General features: G+C 44.4%; 1 protein-coding gene across 1 annotated transcript in view; it reads left to right on the forward strand.

Moving 5' to 3' along the window:
• Positions 1 to 25,931, forward strand: part of CARMIL3 (capping protein regulator and myosin 1 linker 3) — a 1,220,401-nt gene that overhangs the window by 482,964 nt on the left and 711,506 nt on the right. The window contains exons 15-16 of the mRNA XM_069238205.1: positions 2,288 to 2,364; positions 9,866 to 9,970. Of these exons, the coding sequence (XP_069094306.1) occupies positions 2,288 to 2,364; positions 9,866 to 9,970 (182 nt within the window). The remainder of the gene's footprint in view (positions 1 to 2,287; positions 2,365 to 9,865; positions 9,971 to 25,931) is intronic.

Below are 25,931 nucleotides of genomic sequence, written 5' to 3' on the forward strand. Positions count from 1 at the left end.
TTGTTCAGATGGACAATACAACTGCAGTGTATTATCTGAACAAGCAGGTGGGAACACACTTGAGACCTTCTTCCCGGGAAGGCTAAACTTTTTTAAAATGGATATTGACGAGTATTCTTCTTCTCAAAGTTGTCCATCTCTTAGGGATTCAAAACTCAAAAGCGGATACTTTCAGTCGACTAATAGAAAAAAAACAAGAGTAAATTCACCATGATGAAGTATTGCAAAGTGTTTTCAAAGAGTGGGGTTATCCAAAATTAGACCTATTTGCAGAGGCAAACAACAAAAAATGGGCAGGGTTCTCCTCAAGATATTACCAACTAAGGTCCATGGAGAATGTCCTTTTGATCGACTGACCAGGGAAATGTCTTTACTCTTTTCCTGCCATCCCACTGATTTCAGCAATATTGATCAAGCTACGATATTCTAGAGCATGACTGGTTCTTGTAGCCCCCAAATGGCTATGGCAGTGGTGGCTCAGAGATCTTCTCCACCTGTCAAAGAGACCGCACATGAGGCTGCTGCGTAGACCAGACCTACTCTCCAAGGCTGAGGGCCAGATCGTACATCCCAGACTCCCATCATTGATCCTACATCATTGAATGTAGTTATCCTACAAAACTGTATGGACATTTTAAAAGAGGCGAAGAAGCATCATATACATTTAAGTGGAAGAGATTCTGTATCTGGTGTATACAGAACAACTATAACCCTATTAGATGCTAAGAAAAGGTGGTTATTCCACCTTTTACCTTTGGCAAGGTGTGACCTTTCTTTTACATCTCTAAAGGTACACCTTGCAGCGAATACTACGTGTAGGGAATCTCCTTGACAAACTCTTGAAAATCCCAGTACAGGGTATCAAGAAGGTTTTCCTAGCAGCCTGGCACCTTCTTCACCGTGGGAATCGAATATTGTGCATTCAGAGTTTATGGGCCCTCCCTTTGAACCAATACACAAGGCAACTCTGCAGCATTTGTCACTGAAGGCAGCGTTACTAGTAGCTATTACTTCTGTGCACAGAATCAGTGAAATCCAGGCCCTGTGTTCACATGAGCGTTACACAGTTTTTCATGAAAACTCAGTGGAAATGAGAACCCACTCTACTTTTCTTCCTACAGAAGTGATGGATTTTCTTGTGAGTCACAGCATTTCCTTGCCAACCTTCTTCTCAAACTCTTCCAACCAATCTCACATTTTGGCAAATGAAACCCTCCTTAGTAAGTCCAAAGCACATTTAACAGAGCTGCAGTGGCTCCAGAAAGAGGCCTTTTTTTATTTGGTCTATATCCATTCAGTAGTTTAAGAGAAATTAAAGGAAATTTAAATTTTTATATGTATAGGAACACAAAGGATTTGCGACCCCTCATGATCTCATGCTGAGATCTGATTGGCTGACATCACTTCAACACGGAAATGTTGTCAGCCATGTTGGGACTTCAGCTTCAGCTCAGTCCATCCAAAAAAGTTATAAATAAAGAAAAGGGGCCATGGTACATTCACTCTGACCCCTTAGCTCTGGTGATGGGGTCCCAGAAGGACCCCCAGGGTTAGGCTAAAAACCTGAGTCATAGTTACCTTAGGGCACAAGTTATAGTTACTTGAGATAACTCTTAACAGGTGAATTTCAATGGTTTGGTACGTTTAAAATGTGAGCCTACCTATATATATGTGTGTATATATGCATATTAAATAAATAATAAATTGCACTGGGATCCCACATACGGGTGGGGCAGTTTAGTGCCTATGAATTTGATAAGGTGTAGGACTTCAGATAAAAAAATGTTTCCTTCTGCTTTATCCAATATATTCATACATAGATCAGACTGCTTCACTGGTATGGTTAAACGTGTCACAGCACTGTCTCATATAAACAAGGACGTATGCATACACGTCCCACATAAGTAAGTATGCAATTCTATACAACCTCCAAGTGGAACAGAGTAGACAAATTTTACCATCCATTTTCTCTATCTGATATAGCCACGCCAGCATTTAAACAAATATTAGAGATGGTCCATGGCAGCTGAGACTGTATTTCACCCTAGGGACACATATTTTGGGAATGCCAAAAACAGCCTGGGATTGACACACCTTTCTAAAACAATAAATAATTTTCCATGTCTATTGTAATTACTCACTCTGAAGAACTATTGTTACAGGTAAGTAACATTTCCTCTTGTAGATTATCTTCCATATAGTTGAGGAGTGAGCCTCTGAAAAAGGTGTAATATGCAGATATATTGGCCTTTGTAAGTAAATAATAACATAATAATTTCTTCCATAGTTATTTGGAGCTTTGCTTCATGGATGTTGCACCCACCTGACCTACCTCAACCTCACCCGAAATGCCTTCTCTCATAAGTAGGTATTCAGATTTATACTCATTCATTTGTTTAAAGTGGCCACTGTATTTCAGAAAAGTGTTCTCATAGGTTTGTCTGAACACTTGAAAATATCATTTTGTTGTTGTGTTGACCTATACAATAATGAGAGTGGGACTTTTAAGGAAGGATTATCTACAAATATCAAGTTTGACCAATATGTCTGAAAATGTATTCAGTGTACTAACTTGTCCTTCAAAATGCATAAAATAATGGCCGTCGGAGTGCCTTTATCAATAAATAAGTCCAGAAGCAAACATTTTACTGTCCTAGTTTCAGCTATTCAAGAGCAGTCCAATACAACTGGCATGATGGTGTAGCAGCCCACTTACCACCTTATGCGATTAATGGAACCTTTGAGCTATCTCTGCAGTAAATCATCAGAGACTTTGCTCAACATACTCAATAAATAAACCTCTAAACATCCTCTTGGACCCTGATTCATAATGTGGCTATATTTTCTTGTATTCGGCACTATTCACAAAGGTAATTGTATACATGCAAATTCCCTCACATGTAATTTTGCTGCTGCACCAGGTGATACATTTAGACTTTTTTGCTATTCTCCATTTCCAAGTTCAAAGTGACTCTTAGGTGCAGACCTGCATGGCTCCACCATCTGGTGGAGCCTCCTACACCAGGAGTTTTCAGTGTAAATTTACTGCTTGTACCTTTTTGCAAGTATGCTGAGACCTCTGCCACCCTGGCCGAGGTCTCCCTGTGGAAAGTAAAGAGAAAATGTAATAAAAAGCTATTAAACATTTCAAAAAAGGTTACAACTATTGTATTGTAAAATATTAATGTAAAATATTTTTAATATCTATTTTAAACCTGGTACTAATGTCTCTGGTAGGTGTTTCTGTGATGTGTATGTCTCTCCTATAAGGCTTTTAATTAGAATTTTATAGTAAGTCTAGTATAGTAAAATCAGTTTTAGGGAACACTCCTCTACTGAAAGTTGTAACAAAGTAAGTGAAGGGTAGGGTACTTCTATTGATAGATCATTCATTAAGACCGTTTTTTGAAGAGATGAAACTAATGTATATCAGCCATAGAATGTCAAAGGAAAGAGGCAGGGGACATCGTGGAAGAAGGTAGTCAAGAAACACTGAAAATTAGAAGATGGCGCAGGAAAGAGATAATAGCCTCTTTGCAATTGCAAGAAACCATAAATGATTTCACAGATGAAATCTGATTGTGAATTTCCCAAAATACAAACTGTCTGTGGATAAATTGAAATTACAAAATCAAAGTTTGTCCTTCTGCCCGAGAAACATTTTGACCATGTTGAAACAAGGTTGGTCACCTACAAATTTGTGCAAAAAACAAGTATGTGGTGATAAAGACTAATATGACCCCATACAAATGGATACCAGACAAACTATTAAACAGGCTCCTGATCTCAAATATGTATTTGATATAATGTATGATTTAAAAGATGAGGGCATGACAGACAAAAGTGTTGGAACACCATGAAATTGACACCAACAGACACAAATATAGTAACTTGAAAATAATTCCAATGTTCTGTCTAACATAATCACCTGGTAACTAAATTGACACTTTCTATGAACTAATAGTAACTGATTCAGACAAACTTAAGAACTTGCGGCAACAAAACAGAAAAGAAAATCTTACTAATGAAAACTGCAAAGCATTGGAAAACCTTGCCAAAATTGATTCTGGGGTTATAAAACCAGCTGGCCAGGATGGCAACATAGTATTGATGGACAAACAAAACTTTATTAATGAAGCCCATTGCCATCTACATGATAAAAAAGCTACAAAAAGCTATTGGGAAATGCCATCAATAGATTGTCCACAGCTTTAAATGTAAAACTGAAACAATGGCACATTTAACTTTTCAATCAATCAATCAAAGTATTTGTATAGCACACTAATCAGCATTGAGGGCATCCAGGCGCTGTGATAGCTGCGTTTTTCTCATTCAAACAGCCAAGTCTTGAGATTTTTTCTGAAGTCCTGGATGGAGGGGGCTGATGTTAGGTAGGGGGGAGGCTCTTCCAGGCCTTTGCAGCAAGATATGTGAATGAGCGACCGCCATAAGTGCTGCGACAAATTTGTGGAGTGGTTGCAAGCGAGGGGGAGCAAAAGAGTCTGGAGGGGTGGTGAAAGTCCAAGCAGTGGTTGAGGCATGCTGAACCTAGGTTGTGCAGAGATTTGTACACGAATGTCAGGAACTTGAAATGGCAGCATTTGTGTACAAGCAGCCAGTGGACGTTTCTTAAGTGCGGGGTGATGTGCGTTCATTTCAGGAGGTCTAGGGTGAGGTTGGCTGCTGAGTTCTGGATGATTTGTAGTTTATTTGTTAGAGCAGTGGCAAATCCGGCATATAGGCCCTCATTATGACTGTGGCTGTCTTTCGCCAAGACCTTCACAGCCGCGGCAGCTGGAAGACTGCTGTATTATGACTGCCACCGGATATCCGTCCCGCCAGCGGTGGGATATCCGGTGGATTTCATCACAGCGGTTGGCGGCGCTTAGGCGGTTCAGCTGCCGGCACCGCCACGGCAGTAAAAGACTGTCCACAGAATTACAACCAGTAATTCTTTGTGGCGGTCTTCTGGTGGCGTGGCGGAGCAGGCAGTTGGAGATTGTTCCCGTCCTCTAATGGAGGAGCACCTCGTCGGACAAGGTAAGTGCCGCTCAAGGTGGGGGGGTGTGAATGGGTGTGTGTGAGTGTGTATATGCGTGTCATGAATGTGTGGGGGTGCCTGTGCATGCGTGCGTGTGTGCCTGTGTGTAAATGTAGTGATGGTGATGCAAGTGTGTATGCATGTGAACGGAGGGTGAGGGTGTGTGCATGGGTGTATATGTAAGGGGTAAAGGGGGTGTGTGAGTGCATGCAGGTGCTTGTATGTATGGATGTAGGAGAAGGGAGGGGTGGGGGTAGTGAGTGTATGTGTGCATGTCTGATGTGTATGGGTATGTATGCGTGTCTATGGGGTGAATGTTGTGAGTACGTGTGTGAGTGGTGGTGTGTCTGTGTGTGATTGGGTGTATGTGGGTGCATGCGTGATTTTGTGCAGAGGTGTTTGGGGGGTATCCTGGCAACAGGATTGCAAGTTCCTGTCGTCGGGATACCTTACCGACAGCATTTTGTGGCGATGGAACCAACCGGCAAGTCGGAATGACCTTGTCGGTTATCTGACTCCCGCCGGGCTGCAGGTGGAAACTCCAGCCTGGCGGGCCAAGGTAAAGCGGCAGGACTGGCAAGCATTGGGCGGTTTGGCAGTGGCCAAACCTCAATTTTCGCAATATGGCTGTCTGCACCGTCAGTCCCGTGGCTGTGAATCCGCTACAATGGCCCTGGTGGTCCATGGAACACCAGAGTCATAATAAGGGCCATAGTGTGTTGCCATAATCTAGTTGGCTAGTTATGAGGGCTGGTGTGATGTACGTCTGGTTTCGTGAAGGTGCCATTTGAAGATCTTGCGGAGGGTAAGAAAACAGGTGGAGGAGATGGCGTTGACCTGATGTTTCATGTTGAGTTTATTGAAGATGATGCTTCCTAGGTTTCTGATGTGGTTCATGGGAGTGGGTGAGGGCCCTAGCATGGCTGGCACCAAGAGGTGTCCCAAGGTGAGGTGGTGTTACCGAACAGTACTACCCCCATCTTGTCGGTATTGAGTCTGAGGCATCTGTCCTTTGACAATTATGTGATGCTGTTCATGCAGTTGTGGAAGTTGGATCTTGTCTTGGAGTTGTCCTTGGAGAGTGAGAGGATGAACTGTGTGTAGTCTTGGTAGGAGATTATGTTGAGTCAGTGATTTCTGACGATGTTCTGATTAATGAAGATGAATACCAGTACTTACAGACTAGTAACCCAGTTATTCCAACCATATACTTTCTTCCCAAAGTTCACAAAACACTGAAGAACCCACCAAGGAGACCAACAGTAGCTGAATGTGGATCGTTATATGAGAAGATCTCTATATACATTAGTCACTACTTGGCTCCCTTATTCACCACCCTCAATTCCTATATTAGAGATACTGGATATTACCTGAGAATATTGGCCAACATTACCTTGTAAGATGTTTATGTATTGATCACCATTGATGTGGTTTCATTGTATGCACCCATCAAGCATGAAATGGGTCTGAAAGCCGTGGAACATTTTCTCAGACAAAGGAATACAGGAGAACTGCAGCACTTGAATATGTTACTCACTATGATTGAGATATGTTTAACCAATAATATACTCTTGTTCAATCATCAAATAATATAACAGCAGTGTAGTACTGCCATGGGAGTTTCCTTTTCCCCCACTTATACCAGTCTTACTATGGTGTTGTGGGAAAAGGAAATATTCTGGAGTCAAGAGAACGGCTCACATCTGGACAAGCATATACTCTGGTCAAGGTATATAGACAACCTATTACTTGGAAAGGAACACAGGTAGAGTTAATGCTATATTTCAATAAATAAAAAAAACAATTAATGTGGCTTTAGCTTTACATACTCCACCAGCAACACCCAAGTAGACTCCGTCAATGTCAGAGCCTACATATAAGATAATCTCTTAGAGAGAATTGCTATATAGCAAACCTACTGCCACCAATAGTATTTTGCATGGCATAGGTTTCCATCTAAAAACCCTCATAAAAATCATATCATGTGGAGAATTCCTGGGGATAAAACAAAATTGTTTAAATGATTAAGAAATGGAAAGTCATTTCAAAGAAGTAAGGCAGATATTGTGTAAGGACAGTATCAGTGGAATTATATCAAACAAGGTCTTGAAAGAGTGAAACTCAAAACCTGCATGCAACCCTCATTACCACAAAGGAATAAAATGAGAAAAGAAGGGAGAATGAGAGTATCAGTTTGATACTTATCTACAGTAAAGAGAGCCAAGAAATATGTAGGATTTTCAACACACATTGAAATCTTATAATCCAAGAACCTGGCATAGGAAACAAAGTGGACCAAAAGACCCAAGATCCAATACAGAAAAGTGCCATCACTAAGAGATTGACTGATCTTCAGTCACTTTTTGTGAGCTACCATCACAAACTTGGTTGAACATCCAAAAAACTGGGTTGACCAAATGCAACAAATGCAAAGCCTGCAAAACTGGTATGAACATGAAACGCATCACTGACTTTAACAATCTGATAATAACCTTCAATCAGAGAATAACATGCAAAACACACTATAGCCCTCATTAAGAACACAACGGTGTTAACCGCCGTGTTCAGGCCGGCAGTAATATCATTGACCGCTAGCCCCCCTGGGACCACGCCGGCCGCATAATGAACATTTTGCTGGGCCGGCGGGCGGAATCATTGTTTTTGTCCGCCGGCGTAGCAGAATGCCTGGCCGAGACATTGCCTCTGTGCGGCGGGTGCAGCTGCACCCGTAGTGCAGATCACTGCCCGTAAATCGGGCAGTGACCTGCGCGATGGGGCACTGCACAGGGGCCCAGGAGCACCCTTTCTGGCAGCCTTGCCCTGGCAGGGGAACCCGACAGGGAAAGGCTGGGGGCAGTAGGGATCATTATCCGAAGGGCAGCAGCGCTGCCCTGTCGGATAATGATTCCTTTCACCGTCAGGCTGCCTGTCAGAGTCAGTCTGGCGGTGGAATGTGTCCATTATATGGCGGTTCAGCCCGCCATGCCGGTGGCGGGCTTTTCACCTGCCGCCGGCATGGCCGGCTGAACTGCTGGGGTTCATAATGACCCCCTATGTAGTATATACCATTGAATGTGAATGTGGTTTAGAATTTGTACCTTTTGCTCCCTAAAAAAAAGAAATCTTGAAGGTATATACAGAGTAGAGATAGTTGCTACACCGTTGTGAAACACTACGTATGACCTAACAATAACAAATGAAGACCTATGAGATACCATGGCATATCAGTAATCAAGAAAAATGACGGAGGCAGAGGCACAACACAGGAACTTTGCCACCTGGAATCTAAATTTATAATAAGATTGAGAACTAAAATCCCAAATGTATTGAATGCGGTAAGGAATTGCATGTACATCTCTATAGATAGACAATGATTATGAATTGAATACATTCCATTGTCTTTATGAGCTCACCAACAATTAACATTCAGTAGGGGAGCACTCCCTGGAACTGTGATTTTATTAAGCTACCCTTACTCTAAAAAGGCTTGTGTTCTAATTGCAAACCTAATGTGAGAGACATAAAAATCACTGAGACACTGACCATGGGGATCAATATTTAAATGTGCTTAGTAAAAATCATTGAGCTGTTACACACATTTTATGACAACTGTAGTCGATGAGATCATATCAGAGTGCTTTGTACCAGCAACAACAGGCAGTGCCACACCGCAGAGAGTACTGAGCTTATATCTACTCCCTTAGCAATAATGAACATGCAAATGTGGCTTGAGCTAACCAGTTCGATATGGTGAAAAATGCACTCATCCCATAGACATATGAGATACAGTTATCCTTAGCAAATGTGCCTTAATTTGTTGCTGTTTAAAGTTGTGTGTAATGTTGAATTTCATTCCATTATTTGGTTTATACTATCTTTCCCAGAATGCGTCATTACAAACTGGACAGGCGTCTATATACAAAGAGAAATAGATGATGAACTCACTAACCCTGATAAGGACCATGTTGGTCGAAACTCCTCAGTGTTAGTCTGAAGAATTCATTAAAATATCTTGAAATGTTGTACTTCCCGGAGTGCAGTGTTTTCCTTTTGTTGAAAACGTATGGCAAGGCTGGCCTACCTTCCTAGCTAATAGCAGCAGCCAGAGCACACCACCATTATTGAGCTCATCGCGAGTAAAAAAAAATATATTTTAAAAAAAAGTTAAAGTAATTTAATTTATTTACTAAAAGTTACTATGGGGATGCTTCCTTTGTTTTCTGTAATAGTGTATTACAGTTTCAGTACCTGTACCAGTGGTGGTGGACTTTCCCCAAGGCTGGGCTGGAGCACATTTACTAATGTTCTGGGCCCTTTTTGGCTGCATTAATTGTAAAAAGTGTACTTTGTGAACAACAATGTTTTTACTCATTTGTGTGTGGGTGTTTGTATTTGCCAGATCCTCTTTAATCCCCCCCTGACTGAGGTGTAAGTATTCTCAATTTCCCAGCCACTTCCTATGTCCCTCCCTGTTTGCTTCAAAAGTGGCGGAGGCCTCTGCACAGTAAAGATAAGAGTGGTGGAAGTGGAGGTCTCCACATATAGATCAGTGAATAGCATTTTGTGGTAGGTGAAATACTTCACATACACAAGTACTAGAAACTGGTAAACTGGGCCCACTGTTTTTGTGCTGTATTTGTTTTAGAAGTGAGTGTATGACATTTATTGTCCATAACATATCTTTGTATTTATTAATATTAAGAATATTGAAAAGGGCATGGTTTTAGGTCTCAGTTGTCACTATCCATCGCAATCTACACATATGTTTTGATGAGTGGGTATAAAAAATTTGTCTTTTGACATATGTTTATCTTTCCATTGCAGGAAAGGAAAGGATGCCCTCCCTTCTTTCAGACAGTTTTTTAGCAGTACATTTTCCTTGGCTCACGTTAGTCTGTCTGGGATCAAACTACCACTTGATGCCTTAAGGTATAGTACATGCATCAGATGAATGAGGTCCTCTAGTTGGGAATGCAAACTTTCTTAGTCCTCCTTGTTTGATTGATTTGTATGCATGTATTTCCTTCTGTCTCAGTTACCATTGCATACCAATAAAACCTTCCCTTGTCGGTAGGAGAATGTCATGACAGACAGTAAACCTTCTTTGTTTCTAAATTCACATTGCTGTGCAATTTGATATTAGTCCTATAATTTTGAGATGAATTCCACAACTATTCCATTTAGAAAGTTCCCAGATGCCGTGTTAGGTCTGACTTGATGGCCCAGCTCCTGCCAGATCATCTGTGATCAACAAAAACAAACTTTCAGAGTACTACTAAGGGGGTGGTGGGGGGTCAGGGGTTTAGCCCCACCCACGTGTTGATTGCACTGAGTACAATATTTGATTGGGCCAAAATTGTTTGCTTCCACTGAAAAGATGGCTAATACTGCACTTCTTGTCTTGTGTCAAAGCTTATACTCAACAGAGTTCTTTATAGTGGCAAGCCATTTGTATGCCTGTAGGCTTGATCTGTCTATTATCAAATGTTACAATAAAGGCAGTAGATCTGACATATGTTTTGTGAAAAGGATATGTTAACATGAATTGTTATTACTCTGTGTAGAAAATGGCCATCTTTGCTTGATTGCTCAACAATGTTTGCCCTATCTGTTTTGCTGGACTTAAAACTTTATGCACATTACCCCTGCTAACCAGGAGTAACGTGCCTGTGCTCCCTTTTTAAACATATTGAAACTGGCTTAAGCTTATTTGGCATATTTAACTTTCCTATAGGGCTATAGTACATGGTGCAGAAGTACACCCATGGCATAGAATGTTAAGTGTCACTTTTGGACTGCAGCACTGATTGTGCCATCCACTATAGTGACATAGAAAATATCATTTCAGGCCTACTCTGTGCAGCCTAAATTCAGCACAGACCTCTCAACTAACCCTTTCTGACAGGTGGGACTCCTTTTATTTTTTAAGTCACCTTGAAGTACACTTTGGTGTCCACTAGGTAGTGGAACATGTACAAAATTAACATAGGCATGCTGCTCCAGTGTCTAGGAGCCAAAACCCATTTTCACTGGTGGGACTGTAGCTGAATCCTATAAAATGTCACAGTAAAAATTATAAACTTTAACTTTGGACAGGAAACTGCTACAAAAATAATTCAAAGACTAATTTTAATAGTTAATAAAAGTCCAGTTTATTGTTGAAATTACAGTTTTGATAAACATTTATAAAAATAGCTTTTAGAAAGTTATTTTTTTCTCCTCCTGCAGGGTATTTTTCATTAAGTCTTCAGCAGCTTCCCAGCCGATGCTTGGCCTTAATGAAGTGTGAAACCTGCTTCTGGAGCAGGAACAATGGCCTTGGTGTGGGGAGCTGTTTTTCATTGAGTTGCAGGTAGACCAGAAGGGTGTATACCCTAAGTTCAATAACTTGTAAAGGGGCCTGTTCTTTCACAAATACATTTAAGGTGAGACCTGCAGAAGGCAGCACTTCCCCCCCAGTCAACTTGGCACCAAACCCAGTTTTAGGAAAGCTACCCCAGAACCAGTTTTGAGTAATCACAGAGGACGGGACTCCTCATTTCCCTAGTCACACCTCTTGGTGGGCACACAGGCTCTGCACAAGGGAGGACCAGTTTCTCGAATTTTTAGGGTAAAGTGCACTGTGAGATTGTTTACATTAGGGCAAACAAGAACTGCTCCAAAGTGGGTGTGATCACTCCTTGGAACCTTCACCCTGTTAGTCAGGGAAGGACTAGAAGTGACCCCCCATGCACTAGCTGTGCCAACAAAACATGTAGCACCCTAAGGAAGGTACCCACAGAATAATCTTTGAACCAGCAGAAGAACAGAAGAGGACTGCTGTGGCCTGAGAGGAGCATGCTTCCTCCTGTACCCAGGACAAATAAATAGACCCTAAGGATCAGAAGGCTGATCCGCTGTGTGGCGACAGGGACTCAACAAGCTGAAAAAACACTTTTTTCCTGATAGACCATTGCCCAGTTCAACCTGCCCTGAACCTAGCAAAGCCTTGGCAGGATCAATCCATAGGTAAAAACCTGAGGGAAAAAAGAGACTGACGCCTGCAAAATTGGGAATTAAAAACCTTTTTTTGGACTTCCAGACCGCTAGAGAACCAGGACAAACCACCAGAGTCAGTACTGCAAAGGTGTGACTTCCTGGGTTGAAGAAACAGGTTTGTCCTGCATGGAACTTTTCCTCAGCAGCAAATCTGTATTAGGGAGACCTTGATGAGAAGGTAGACCTGTGGAAACTTGTTCAGATCTGCCGCCTTTCCTCACTAGAGGAATCCGAGTTCCAAATAAGATACTAAAGGCCTCATTACAGACTGCCACACTTGCACTGACAGTCGGACCACTGCACTCGGGCCGTCCAACTGACCAATTACAACCCGGGTGGGCGGACCCAGTTCCTGACGGCATGACAGAGGTAGGAGTTGTACTCAGCCAGGTGGCGCAGACCTCACCGATGCCTGGCTGATTACAATTCCCCTCACTGCCAGCCTTTCTATGGTGGTTTCACTGACATGGAAAGGCTGGCAGTGAGGGTGTGCTGGGGGTTCCGGGGGGTGGGGGGACTTTACTGCCCATGGCACAATGGAAGGACTTTGGGATGCACAATAGTGAAATATCCAAAGCTCACTATGCAAATAATACCTGCAAAATAGGGATGGGGGCATCAGGGGCACTCGGGGAAGGATGTTGCCCTGGGACACATTACACTTTGCACACGCCCCTAAAACAACATTTGCACAGGAACTGGCCCTCCAGGTATCTCAGGAAAAAACAAAACTAGAGACAAGTGACATGCCTGTCTGCATAATGTGGAAGTGCAAGTCAAGAAAGCTCATGGGCCATACATCTAGATGAAATACTTGCAAGGTGCACACAGCAAAATGGACACATGCACAGTCAAATGCAAAAGAAGCTAGCATAATTGAACACCCTCTATGTCTGCACAAAGACTGCTCAAGCTGCTACTCATGAGACAAATGTATAATCCAGATCAGGGGGACAAGTCTAATGCATACATGCAAGCATTGGACACAGAATATTACATATTTACCATACCCAACAGAACACAGTGCAATGACACCCAAATTGCATTAACACCCACATATCCATACAGTCAACATCAACCTTTGTTACGGGTGACACCCCAGTGGCATTAACACCCACATATCCATACAGTCAACATCAACCTTTGTTGCGGGTAACACTAGCACTGCCCACAAAGTCAGATATTGCAAATAACAGCAAATAGAACAGCAAGCAGGTTGAAACACACACAACTGTAGGCATACAACACAAGTTACTCAGGAGAAAAGGAATTGCAGGACAAATGTGTACCCATACCCACTGGGTTTATTGAAGTCAAAATGCATAATAGCAAAGGCCATTGGCCAGTACATTTTAGAGTCTCTGCACACACTTGACTCCTATCACTGCCAGGGAACCTCCACAAGAAGGGTCATCAAGAGGACAGGCAGACACCTCAGGGATCTTCCTTGGGAGGTGGGGGTCATATTTGGGATGGATGGGTTTGGGAGGGGTGGACTATTTCTTAGAAGCGGAGGGCTTCTTCTTGGGGGAGGTGTATTGGCTTTTAGAGTGCAAGGTGTGACAGGGGAGGATTTGGATGTGGAAAGGATAGGTTGGGATATGGGGGAAGCCTCTTGGGTTTAGGAAGGGGTGTGGAGTTATCAGGGGAAAGGGCAGGCTCAAAAAGGAAACTCTCCTTCAGAATGCTGGTACTATCATCAGAAGGGGTTGGGGATTTGGAGGTTGAGGGAGTGGTCGTCTGGTGTGTGGGTGTAGATGTATTGCATGTGTGCAGGTGTGAGGTATGCTTTTTTTGGGGAGGTGTCTGTTTTGTGCGTCAGAGTCGGCATTTGCGTGTCTTGGGGACTGGGAGGTGAAAGTGCTGGGTCATGTGGAAGTGGCAGATGTTTGTGTTTCTGTTGGGGTGGTGTCTGTGGGTGTGGTGGATGTCTGTTTGTGGGGTGTCTGCAGGTATGGTGGATAGATGTTTGCCTGTCTGTTGGGGTGGTGCCTTAGTGCCTGTGTGTCTTGTGGTGGTTGTGTTTATGTGTGCTGCTTGTGTGTGTTCAGGTGGGTGCATGCGGATGTGTCTGTGTGCTTGGGATCGATAGTGGAATGGGGAATTTGGATTGGGAAGAGGGAGGTTGGGGGGAGGAATGTGGGGGGGAGTGGTTGCTGTCATTGAGGAGGTCAGAGCCTGAAAATATCTTTGTAGGCCAGATGTGGCAATATGAATGCCTTCCAGGAAAGAACAGGCCTGCTGAAGTTGGCTGCCCAACCCCTGGATGGCATTCACAATGGCATTCTGACCCACAGAGATGCTCCTCAGGAGGTCAAAAGCCTCCTCACTTAGAGTAGTAGGGGTAACAGGGGCTGGGATGGAGATGCCTGCCGCAAAGGAGATGCCCATTCTCGGGTGACCGGGCAGGGCTAACTGGGTGGGGAGCAAATTGGAGGGTGGCGATAGAACTGGGGGTGGCGGACAAAGATGGTACAGGAGTAGATCTCAATGGGTCCACCACCACTAGGGAGTAGCCATTGGAGGTTGAATCCGAAGATGAGGATGTAGATCTGGTCTCCTCCATGGCACTCCCCTCACCCTCCGGGCCACTGGGTCCCTCTGTGTTGGTGGTGTCTTGACTGGAGGTACCGTGGCCAGATGCTTCCCCACTTGGTTTTGCCCTGTCTCCTTTTTTTGGCTGGGATGATGCTGCAAATACAAAGAGAAAAAGGGTCACCACATGTTTATGAACACACTTGAACAACAGCTGTGGTTAGCAAAATTTACCATGACGTCAAGAAGGCACCAGCAACAAACTACATCAAAGTGGCTACTACGCGTACCATACCATATGTATGATTGCCATCTGAACTTGAAAACTTCAAAAGTTGCCCACAGGAAAATCAGGATCTCAGACAACTAAAATTAAATGGCTGTAGTAGTGCAATCACAGTAACCATTGAACGACCTTCAATGCTTTGGCCTATGAAGCATACCTCAGTTACCTGTTGTCATTCAATAGTAGCCCAATGCCAAGTTCATTCCCACAAATCCCACACAAGGTCATGCAGACATCTATTTGTCACACACACAATAACACAACAATGTGAAATGATGCTCCCAGAACATGCCATGTTGCTGACAACAGTACAGTACAAGGAGAAGGTGACATGGAAATACTCATGTCAAACTGGAAACATATCAACAATACACACTTCACCAAGTGAAATTTGTCCCAGTGGAATCAGGGAGGCAGTACTAATGTTGCTCAGATATGCCACACATCTGGCATGTAAATGTACACTGTAGACAAAATGTGCAAATTGTCAGGCAAATGTGCCCCTAAAACCCACAACACAATGAATCAGCAAGCCCCAGGGAAATCACCACCGTCTGGCACTCCTTAGAATGACATACTCCGATTGCATCAGTAGACACCATTAGTCCTATGTATGTTGGAGAGGCACATAGATTTGTATGTACTTGTAGAAGGCCCTCAACACGTTGCCCAGTGGGAAGCTACATCACTCCCTCCATTTTGGTCTTGCAAACCCAGATGTCTGTGAATGAATGGGTGTACCCAAACACATATGATTCCAAAATATCTGCAAATCACTCCATGATGCATGCCACTAGTTAGGTTACAAACCTTCCACATTACACACGTGCAGCACACTTTCACACATGATGCCACATCACTGGCAAGGAAATGCACATTGTGGCTAAAAAATCTAGTCCTACATGTCATGCACCTCATTGCTACTGCAGTTGTACATACCAAATGATATGGAGTGACGGTTGAGGGTATGTGTCAGCCAACAATCAATGGTGACACACTCCTGTCTGTGGCACCACATGAAATGTGCCCCCATTTCAAGTGTCCTATTCCCAATACAGGTTGGAACGCACATATATGTGAAGGAATACAGAAATCATCCCATTAACACAGGTAGACCATGCATGCAACAGCAGTGTACACATTTTGTCAAAAGAGTAAGGTACCAGCATCTGTCACACGCTGAAGACAAGTAGTCTCTGGGTGGCAGATGCCAATACACTAGGTTGACCAGACACATGGCTGAGGATAGTGATACATCACTTCCCTTTCTTTAGCCTGTAACACTGAGAATAGTGGTCTGTATCATAGAATTTACACCCGCAACAACAACAAACATTACTTGATTGATCAATGTACACAGCCATGTGTTGTCCCAGGAGAGCAAATTGTTTGTGGATTGTACCCAGTTGTGTCTTTAGTCCCTGGGCCAATATGCAAGACACATCAGAATGCACCACATGACATATCTACACAAATAGTCACTCATGTACTGTGTCACACATGGCTCATTCCTAATCGTCAGGGGGAGATGTCAGAACCTAACATATAAACTTGGCAATGGGACAGGCAGGTATAGGCCCTATACTCACCCCCTTATGGTTGTTGTGCTCCCCACAAATGCCCATCAAGGTCTGGGTATGCCACTGCCAGGATGAAGGACCTTAGGGGGGTCATGGTCTGACGTGCGCCCCACCCACGTTGGAAGGACTGCCCCAGCTGGACTGCCGCGATCTTCTGGACCCAGCATCTCAGGTCCTCCCACCTTTTCGGACAGTGGGTGCTCCACCGGCTGTGGATCCCCAGAGTCCTCTCCTTCTGGGCGATAGCTTTATATCTCCTTCTTATGATGGGTGTTTACTTGCATGTATGGCAAGAGACAAATCAAGAGATAATCATCAAAGGTTTTGGCACAAATGGTTGAGTCACACACTGACAGTGATGCAAAATGCACATATGGACTACTTCTGGGATGTACCTCTGTACCCATTCCTAATCTAGTCAATGGACTGAGGCATTTAGGGCAGGTTGTGCCTCTAGAGCATCATACTGTCCACATGCCAGGATCTGCTGGTGTACAGGGAGTGGGCACAGTGCCACAGTTGCATAGATCCCATAGCCTGGACTAGGTCCCATACTGGGAGATACTGGGAGATACATGTGACAGGTCATGGACCTAAGAATGCTGAACCTACATGTCACTCCCATTTCCCGCACTTCCATGCATGACAGTACCTCATGTGGCCATCAGCAGTTTGGCATGTGGTTGTGTGGCAACCTGAAGGGTAGAGTGAGTCAGGATAGGCAACAGTTTGGGTTGAAAGATCTGTGGTACTACACTCATTGCTTCCAAGATCATCAAATGACTCACACAAGGTGCATGCACAGCTCATGCTGTCATGCACATACATGTTGTCTGACTTTTACAACAGTCATGAAGAAAGAGATGTCATTGGTTGGCAGTAAAGTATCCCTGCCTAGTTATGTGCATCCAACACAAGGAGGATCTAGGAGCACAAAAAAACTTGAACAACGCAATGTGAATGAACTTAACATACGGTACTGACCACCAATACCGGCACAATGTACATCCCATTTATGCCATACAAACTGCAACAACAAGCACACAAGAAGTCTGACTGGCACACTGTGGCCTTTGAGGAGGGAAAGGATGGTGTCGAACAGTGTCAATTGGGCCAATGAGGTACTTACCCGCTTTTCTGGTGAACCATAGAGCTGGCCATGCAGGGAGAAGGACCTCATTAAAAAGCCTCTCCAGCTCCTCTGGAGAGGAGACAGGGGCCCTATCACATGCTGGATGTGGCTTGATTGCTCCCAGAGGTGGGACACAGCAGCGCAGGTAGTGGAGGTGTTGGTGGTAGTAGTGTCAGGAATCAAGTGAGTGAATTTACATAAGATGGCGGTTGCATCCGCCACATATGTGGTCATCACCACGGACAGAAACAGCAATTGGGCCGGCACCGCCAGAGGCAACAACGTTAACCTATGGCTGTGTCTGCCACGGTTGGAACCGCCTACTGCCCGACCACTGGTCGTTCCTAATGTCCAGTGGTGTAGGTCAGGCATTGCTGTTTTAGCAGCCTGAAATATTGTATTTGGCTTTCTGAACTGAGTCATACTTACAATATATGTGTTGTAGCATCACAAACATCCTTATTCTGTCTTGTCATGAAGCTCCTTCTACACAACCACCAGTGTAGTGTGTTGCAGGGCACAGATGGTATTTGTCAGCAGTGCGCGGTCCTCCACCCCGGGAGTCTTTTTGGCAATTTGGAAAATACAGTCCCATTTCAAGAGGCAATTCTGTAGCAGATAATTGAGTTTCCATGTTGTGGACACGTGTTGACAACCATGGGAGTCACATGTGAGCCTTGTGTTGTTGCCAGCTGGGATGTGTACTGGGTGTCATGTCTTTCCAGTCAGAAATGCTTTGTCACATGATATTGGCATGAATCATGTATGTTGCTGTACACACGGATTAATGTTACAAATCATGTCTTATCACACAGTGGTACCCTGGGAGAGGGAGGATGCAACAACCTCCTATCTACTGTCCACTGCCAGACCTTCTGACCATGGAGCAACGGCATATAATTATGTTATACCACCTGGATAGGCAAACAATAGTGGACTTATGCTGTCAGTTGGAGCCAGATCTGATGCCAGCTATTAGTTATCCAACCTGCATACCATGTCATGTCAGTATTGCACTTCATGGCCACAGGGTCCTTACAACATACACTCACCCTATCTGCTGGTACATCCCAACTAATGTTCAGTCTGGTGTTGAAGGATTTCCTCTCTGCAATGTTGAAACACATTGACAGCTAAATCAGTTTCCCACAGCGTAAGAATTTAGCCAATGTGAAGGCTGACTTTTAGGGTTTTGCCCGCCTCCCACATGTGGTGAGGGCCATTGGTGGCACACATGTTGGCCTGGTGCAACTGCAGGCCATTAAAAAAGTCTATTGCAACAGAAAGAACTTCCATTCCATTAGCATGCAAATTGTCTGTTTGGTGGATCTCTACATCTCATATGTGTGTGTCTATTATCCGGGATCAGCACATGATTCCTTCATAATGCGGAACAGCACCATACCCCAGCTGATGTCACAGCTGCACCCAGAGAGGGCCAGGCTAGTTGGTAAGTCACAACTGTCGTGATTGTGTGTGAGCAGTTTCAGGTGCTACAATCCTAAAGTGAGGGACTCATTATTTCACTTATGTCCCATTACTTAACAGGAGACTCAGCATATCCGAACCGTGCTTGGTTGTTGATGCCGATGAGGAATCCAGCTACGCTAGGTGAAGTCCGCTTCAATGAGGCCCATGGAAGAACACGGAGGCCAGTTGAATGGGCTTTTGAGCTCCTGAAGGCCAGATGCAGGTGTCTGGACAGGACTGGTGCAGCCCTCCTCTACTCATCTGATAAAGTGTGTCCGATCACTGTCGTATGCTGCATGATCCACAGCATCGCCCTACGGAGGAATATCCCTTACATCACAGAGGAGGGGGAGCCTGCAGTGGTGCAGGATGAGAATCCTGAAATGCCAACTAAAGATGACAGTGGTGAAGAGGAAGAAGCTGACTTGCAATAAGATCCCATCTACAGCTACTTCTCATGAGTGTAAGTATGTCTTGTGATGTCATGCCTGTGACTGTACAATGAACTGTAGTTGTGAGCAGGTATGGAGTAAAGTGTTATAGATACAGCTAGGGAGCTAATACTCTGCAATAATCAGTCAAAGGCTGCTTGATGAGATAGCTTTTGACACATCCTAACCTTGATGATGTTGGTTTGTTTCTGTCAGTTTCCTTGCAATGTACTTTGTTTTCCAGATGCTTGCTATGTGTCATGTGTCATGTGTGTGGTTTCAAGGCTATACTCCTTGTTTGCTCATTGTACCTTCACTATGACATCTTCATGTGGGCATTTCAGAGTTGTGTCATTGGCAGGTATGTGATGCTGTTCTGGCATACAAAGTGGACTTGGATTGGTCCAGGAAATGTAGGTCACAGAGTCTGGGTGTATGAGACCTGTGACAAGACAGCTTGCACAATGTTTGAGTGGAAGGTCTGAAGTGCCCATTGGACTTGTTTTGTGTGCTGTGGTGGGCCGATTATATTGTGTGTGTCATCATGTGGGCATGACCAACAACCAAGTCATTTTTCCTTCACATTGCCTCAACACACTTTTTGTCTGACCTGTATCTAGCTGTAGATGTTTAATCACTGTAGGCCACAGGTCCTGTGCCACCACAATGACATATGTTTGTGTCATACCACCAGATTCATGAGCCTTGGATTATGATGGTCCTATTATCAGGGATTGTTGTACTGCCATCTGTCTGTATCTTGTATTATGTGATGTTGGATTACTTTGGTGTGGCATGTGATAAGGGTCAAGCTGCTGACGCCAATGTTTGCCTATTTTACAGGACAACGTCTGACAAATCCCTTCTGACTGTGGTCTAGAGATCTGTACTTGTCAACATGTTTGTTTACTCAGTATGAACCAATAATTCTTTCCGATAGTCCTGACAGATTGACAACCTATGTGCTGCACACTGTATTAAAAGTTGTAGTTTGAGCAGACACTTGTATGTATGTGTTTGCGTGGAATGTTTTTAATCCTGAGATGGACACTTTGTACATACAACATATCCCATTTTGGACAAGTAGCTTGGATCTTCATTGTATGGTTCACATAGTCTGTCATATCTACATGGCTAAATATGAAATCAAAATCAGCAGACAAAGAGTCAGTGAAGGGTCATTTTATTATGCAGCTACAGAAAATATATGTGAAATGACTCAACAAAACATTAATTGTGAAGGAATCAGTCATGGTGAATGAAATTATTGGAATAGATGCCACACCATTGGGAGTTCAAAGTCCAGAATACTCCTCCTATTGGAAGTGGTAGGTGGTTCAGGATCAGTCCATAGTGAATGTGTAACACACAAAGGAGGTCCTTAAGGAAGCGGGTTACTACTGGCAGTGGTGGGTGTCTTGGAAGCCACACCTCCTACATTCTTTGCTGGACTCCCCTGCTTGCGTTGGTGGGTGGGGGGTAATCTGCTGGTACAGAGGCAGGGGTGTCTAGGCCTTGGTGTTCCTTTGGTAGGGTCTCCCTTCCAGTGGCTGTCACCAGTGTTGCTGGGCCTGCTGTTGATTGGCCAAAGGAAGGGGTAGACTGATGTTAAAAAGCCCTGCTCAGGTTGGTATGTATGTCCCTCAACACCCCTGTTAGGGAGGCCATGTTGTTTTTGTGGGCCTCCATCTGTTCCCTCATGCCTCAATGCATGTCCCTCTGTAGCTGCTTGATTTCCTGGAGTTCAGTCAATACCTTGCCCATAATGCCTTGAGACTCCTGATAGGCCCCAAGATGAGGCTGATGGTGTCCTGGTCAAGAGCAGCCTCAGTGGCCTCACCCTGCTGGCCCACAGCATCCATCCTACGCACCCTACCCCCACTGGCCTGTTCCCTTGCCAAAGGGTGCCTCTCAAACTTGTTCCTGGACCTGCACCTCAGGATCCAGGACTGGGGGACACAAGATGGTAGACATTGTGCTTGGGACACAGGTTGGGGACGAATGGTTGCCTGTGATGTTGAAGCAACAGGGCTGGGATGTGATGTTGTGGGCACAGTGAGACTTACTGTTGCCGTCTGACCAGATGGGCCAGAGCCATCCTCCACACTCAGACATCGAGGAGTGTCACCTTCTCTGGGGGCTTCAGACAGGGGCGTAGTGGTAGTCTGTTCCGTGGCCTCGAGTGCCTAGCGGCAGATACACCTTTTGAAGTAAAACGAACATTGTTACTGGCTGTATTGTGAAATCTTCCTCCACAGGTTTAGAGTTACAGTAAGCAGAGAGCTTGTACAAAGTTAAGTTGTAGTTAATCCAATTGTGGCAAGTAACCATGGTATTGGGTGTATTGACATGACATGTGTGAAGCATGCCAACTCATTTAGGCTCAAACAGCTGTTGAGATGTGCAGATCACTTGCACTTGGGAGGACGACCTGAAAATGACATCTTACCACCAGTGAAGCCAACACAGTGGAGAGGCAGCATATGCCTTTGACTCTTTGGAGGCCTAGTTGAGTGGGATGACCCAGGACTTGGTTGCATATATAACTGAAGTCATCATGTGCACAGTGCTGGGTCAATGTGTCATTGGCTGCTGCCAATCTGGTGATGCAACTTGAGACCTTAGGAGTACTTCTTGCACACACTGGGTAAGCTGTCCTTCCTGTCCTCAATAGTTTCATCTTGGGTTAGCAAGTAAAGATAAAGCTAGGTAGACAGACGAGTCTCTGATTAGAGCATGATCTGTGCTTGCTGACTCCCAGGTGAGTACACTTCATCGGTGAGCTGTCAAACGGGGGTCTTTGGATCAGAGGATACTGTGCTGGTGGTTGGATTTGCTGAAACAGTGCCTCCTGGGAGTTGGAGTCAAGTCACTCCCTTTACTACACTCCCTAGACCAATGTTATCCCCCCAGGTGAATACACTTCCTTTGAAAGTTGACAAACATATGGTTTGGGGCATGTGACCACTGTGCTAGTGGTTGGAGTAACAGAAACGGGGCCTGCTGGAAGTTGCAGTCAGGTCAGTCCCTGTACTACACACACTAGACCAAATGTATCCCCCAGGTGAGTACACTTCAATTGAGATTTGACAAACAGATGTATTGGGGCTTGTGACCACTGTACTGATGGTAGGAGTAACAGGCATCAGGGCCTGCTGGGAGTTGCAGTTAGGTCACTCCCTGTACTACACACACAAGAACAATGGTATCTCCCCAGGAGGGTACACTTCAATTGAGAGTTGACAGATTAAGTGGGGGATGGGACCACTGTGCTGGTGTTTGGAGTAAGACACAGGGCCTGCTGAGAGTTCCAATTAGGTCACTCCCTGTACTACACACACTAGACCAATGGTATCCCCCCAGGTGAGTACAATTCAATTGAGAGTTGACAAACAGATGTATTGGGGCTTGTAACCACTGTGCTGGTGGTTGGAGTAACAGAAACAGGGAATGCTTGGAGTTGCAGTTAGGTCACTCTGTGTACTACACACACACTTGAAAAATGGTTTCCCCCTCAGGTGAGTACACTTTAGTTGAGAGTTAAGCCACAGGGGTGTTTGGATAAGTGAACACTGGGCTGGACTTCGGAGTTACAGACATAAGGCCTCCTGGGAGCTGCAGTCATGTCAGTTTCTCTACTACACACACTACAGAAATGTAATCCCCCTCCCCCCCAGGTGAGTGAAGTTCATTTGTGAGTTGATAACATGGGTCATTGGACAAAAGAACACTGGGTTGGTGGTTGGATTTGCTGAAACAGTAACTCCTGGGAGTTAGTCAGTTCATGCAGTGTACTGCACACGCTTGACCAATGTTATCCCTCAGGTGAGTACACTTCATTTGAGAGTTCACAAACAGGGTTCTTTAGACAAGAGGACACTGGGCTGGTGGTTGGAGTTGCTGAAACAGGACCTGCTGAGAGTTGCAGTCAGGTCACTTCCTCTACTCCCAAATATGTTGTCAACTGTTTTGTTTTACATATCTGGATCTGGCTGCAGTTATATGTGTGCATACATTGTCATTTTGGGACATGCTATGGATCCTGGAATGTGTTTCTGTTATTGTGAAATTTCCAGGCACCATTTGGACATGTGGCATGTGATGGGCCTAGGTAACTGTGATGTTGGGCCCAATGATACACACTGACAGTGTTAGGACTCAGATACTCTGGGTATTGAATGTTGGTGAGGTATATGAATGAGACAGTGGGAAAAGCTGAGTTATGAGCATGCTTGACAATGCATTTTGGTGACATTGTTGGTGTTGTGACTTACCAGACTGCACTCCCCCAGGTATTCCTGTCAAGCCCTCAGGATGCAGGATGGCCAAGACCTTCTCCTCCCAGGGGAAGAGTATTAATGGGGCACTGGGAGGGCCACAACAGTCTTCTTGGCCTGCAGCTGGTGCCTGGAGACCAGGTAATGGGCTTTGCCACCTCAGGTCGTTCCACCTCTTCCTGATGTCGTCCTTTGTGCACATGGTGGTACCTACAATATTCACTCTGTTGACAATCCTGTCCCATGTTTCCATTTTCCTACTGAGAGGAGTGTGCTGGACTTGGGCTTCAAACAATTGTGGCTCTACTCTTATAATTTCATCCACTATGACTTTTAACTCATCTTTGGAAAAACAGGGATTTTTGGAACGTGACATGGTGGAAAAAAAACGTAGTGGGGGTGGCAGGGGCTTCATTAACAGGGGAAGTGCAAAAGGGTGCGAATGGACAAAAGTGTGTGCAGAGTGTTTAATGAGATAGTGAAAAAAAGGGACGGATTTTGGTTGCTCATGCTTCTTTTGGCTTGCTGTGTAGGTGCATAGGATTGTGGTCTGTGAAGGGGTGTGTTTTATAGTGTACTTTTCAGTTGTGTCCACTTGGCCAATGTGCATCAGCTGTGTTGTTTTTGAATTTATTCAAAGTGCAGTTGTGTGTTACTTTCTGACCGCAAACCTCTGTGGTCTTGACCTCAATTGGCTGACCACCATGAAGGGACCGTCACAGCGACTGTGTGCTTGTAATGACTGCCAAACTCGTAATGATGCCCTCAGACTATCTCAGATTTATTCAAATAATTAGACAAAAGGACTGAAATTTGTACACAGATCATCAGATTCAGTTTCTCCTCTTTTGTATTGTCTCAACTGAAATTGTTGTATTCCTTCACTTGTGCGATTTAATCTCATTCAGCGCTTTAATTCACCTTTGTAGTGGTGAATGGTTGCACTTGATGGGGTTGGGTAGTTTTGTGAGGGGACTCCCATTCACCTTGGTGTGATCCTTTCATGTCGCAAACCAGCCAGACAAACGGTGCAAGGGTTTTATTGGCACAAATGAGGTAACACTGGATGGTAGGAACTTTATGGACTCCTGCAGATTCCGCAAGTTTCCATCACAAAATTGTAAGGACATTTTGTGATTTCATGCAATGTTTGAGGTGTATAGGGCATTGTGGGTGTGAAAACCTCATAGGATCTGTGCAAGGCACACCACCCTGGAATCCCCTGGTTGTCTAGTTTTCAAAAAAGTCTGTAGTTTTTAGGTTTGCATAGTTGGCGCCGCAGCACAGTTCCAAATACCACAGCTAGCTCTTTTGCCTATTTATTAATGTAGCGCTTTAGGGCCTTTCATGTCGTGGTCACTTTGTTCACACACACACAAGTGGGGGTACCGTTCCTATCGGAGGACATGTGGGCACTGAGGATGGTAGGAAATTTGTGTCTCCCCACAAATTCCAGAACTTTGTGCCACTAAGATGTGAGGAAAATGAGTATTTTATACCAAAGTTTGACGTTTGCACTGGCTTCTGAGTAAAATTACCTAGTGAAAGGCATACAAGTCGTGCACCCCTGGACTCCCCCAGTATCTAGTTTTTAAAAATGGACAAGTTTGCTAGGTTTCCCTAGGTGCCAGCTCATCTATGGCTCAAAATCCGCAGCTTCTCCCTTTGCAAAAAAAAGTCTATTTTGAGTGGAAAAATGTGGTGTATCCATGATGTATTTTGGGCCATTTCCTGTTGCAGGAAATAGGCCTACCCAATCAAATGAGGTACCATTTTTATTGGAGACTTGGAGGCGTGCTGCGTGGAAGGAAGTTTGTGCCTACTTGCACATTTTAGAACTTTCCATCACAGAAATGTGAGGAAAACGTGTTTTGCTAGTCAAAGTTTGAGGTTTGTAAGGGATTGTGGGTAAAAATAAAAGCTGGTGAGGGTCACACAAGTCACCCCACTCTGGATTCCCCCAGCTGTCTAATTGTTAAAAAAAGTGCAAGTTCTCCAGGTTTCTCTAGGTGCCGGCTGAGTTAAGGCCCAAACTGCACAGCTACCCACTATGCAAAAAACTGATCCGTTTTGAGTGGAAATATGTGATGTATCCATGTTGTGTTCTGGGCACTAGTCCTACCCCCACAGGTGAGGTACCA

Source organism: Pleurodeles waltl, chromosome 6 (assembly GCF_031143425.1).
Source record: "Pleurodeles waltl isolate 20211129_DDA chromosome 6, aPleWal1.hap1.20221129, whole genome shotgun sequence".
Taxonomy (NCBI): Eukaryota; Metazoa; Chordata; class Amphibia; order Caudata; family Salamandridae; genus Pleurodeles; species Pleurodeles waltl.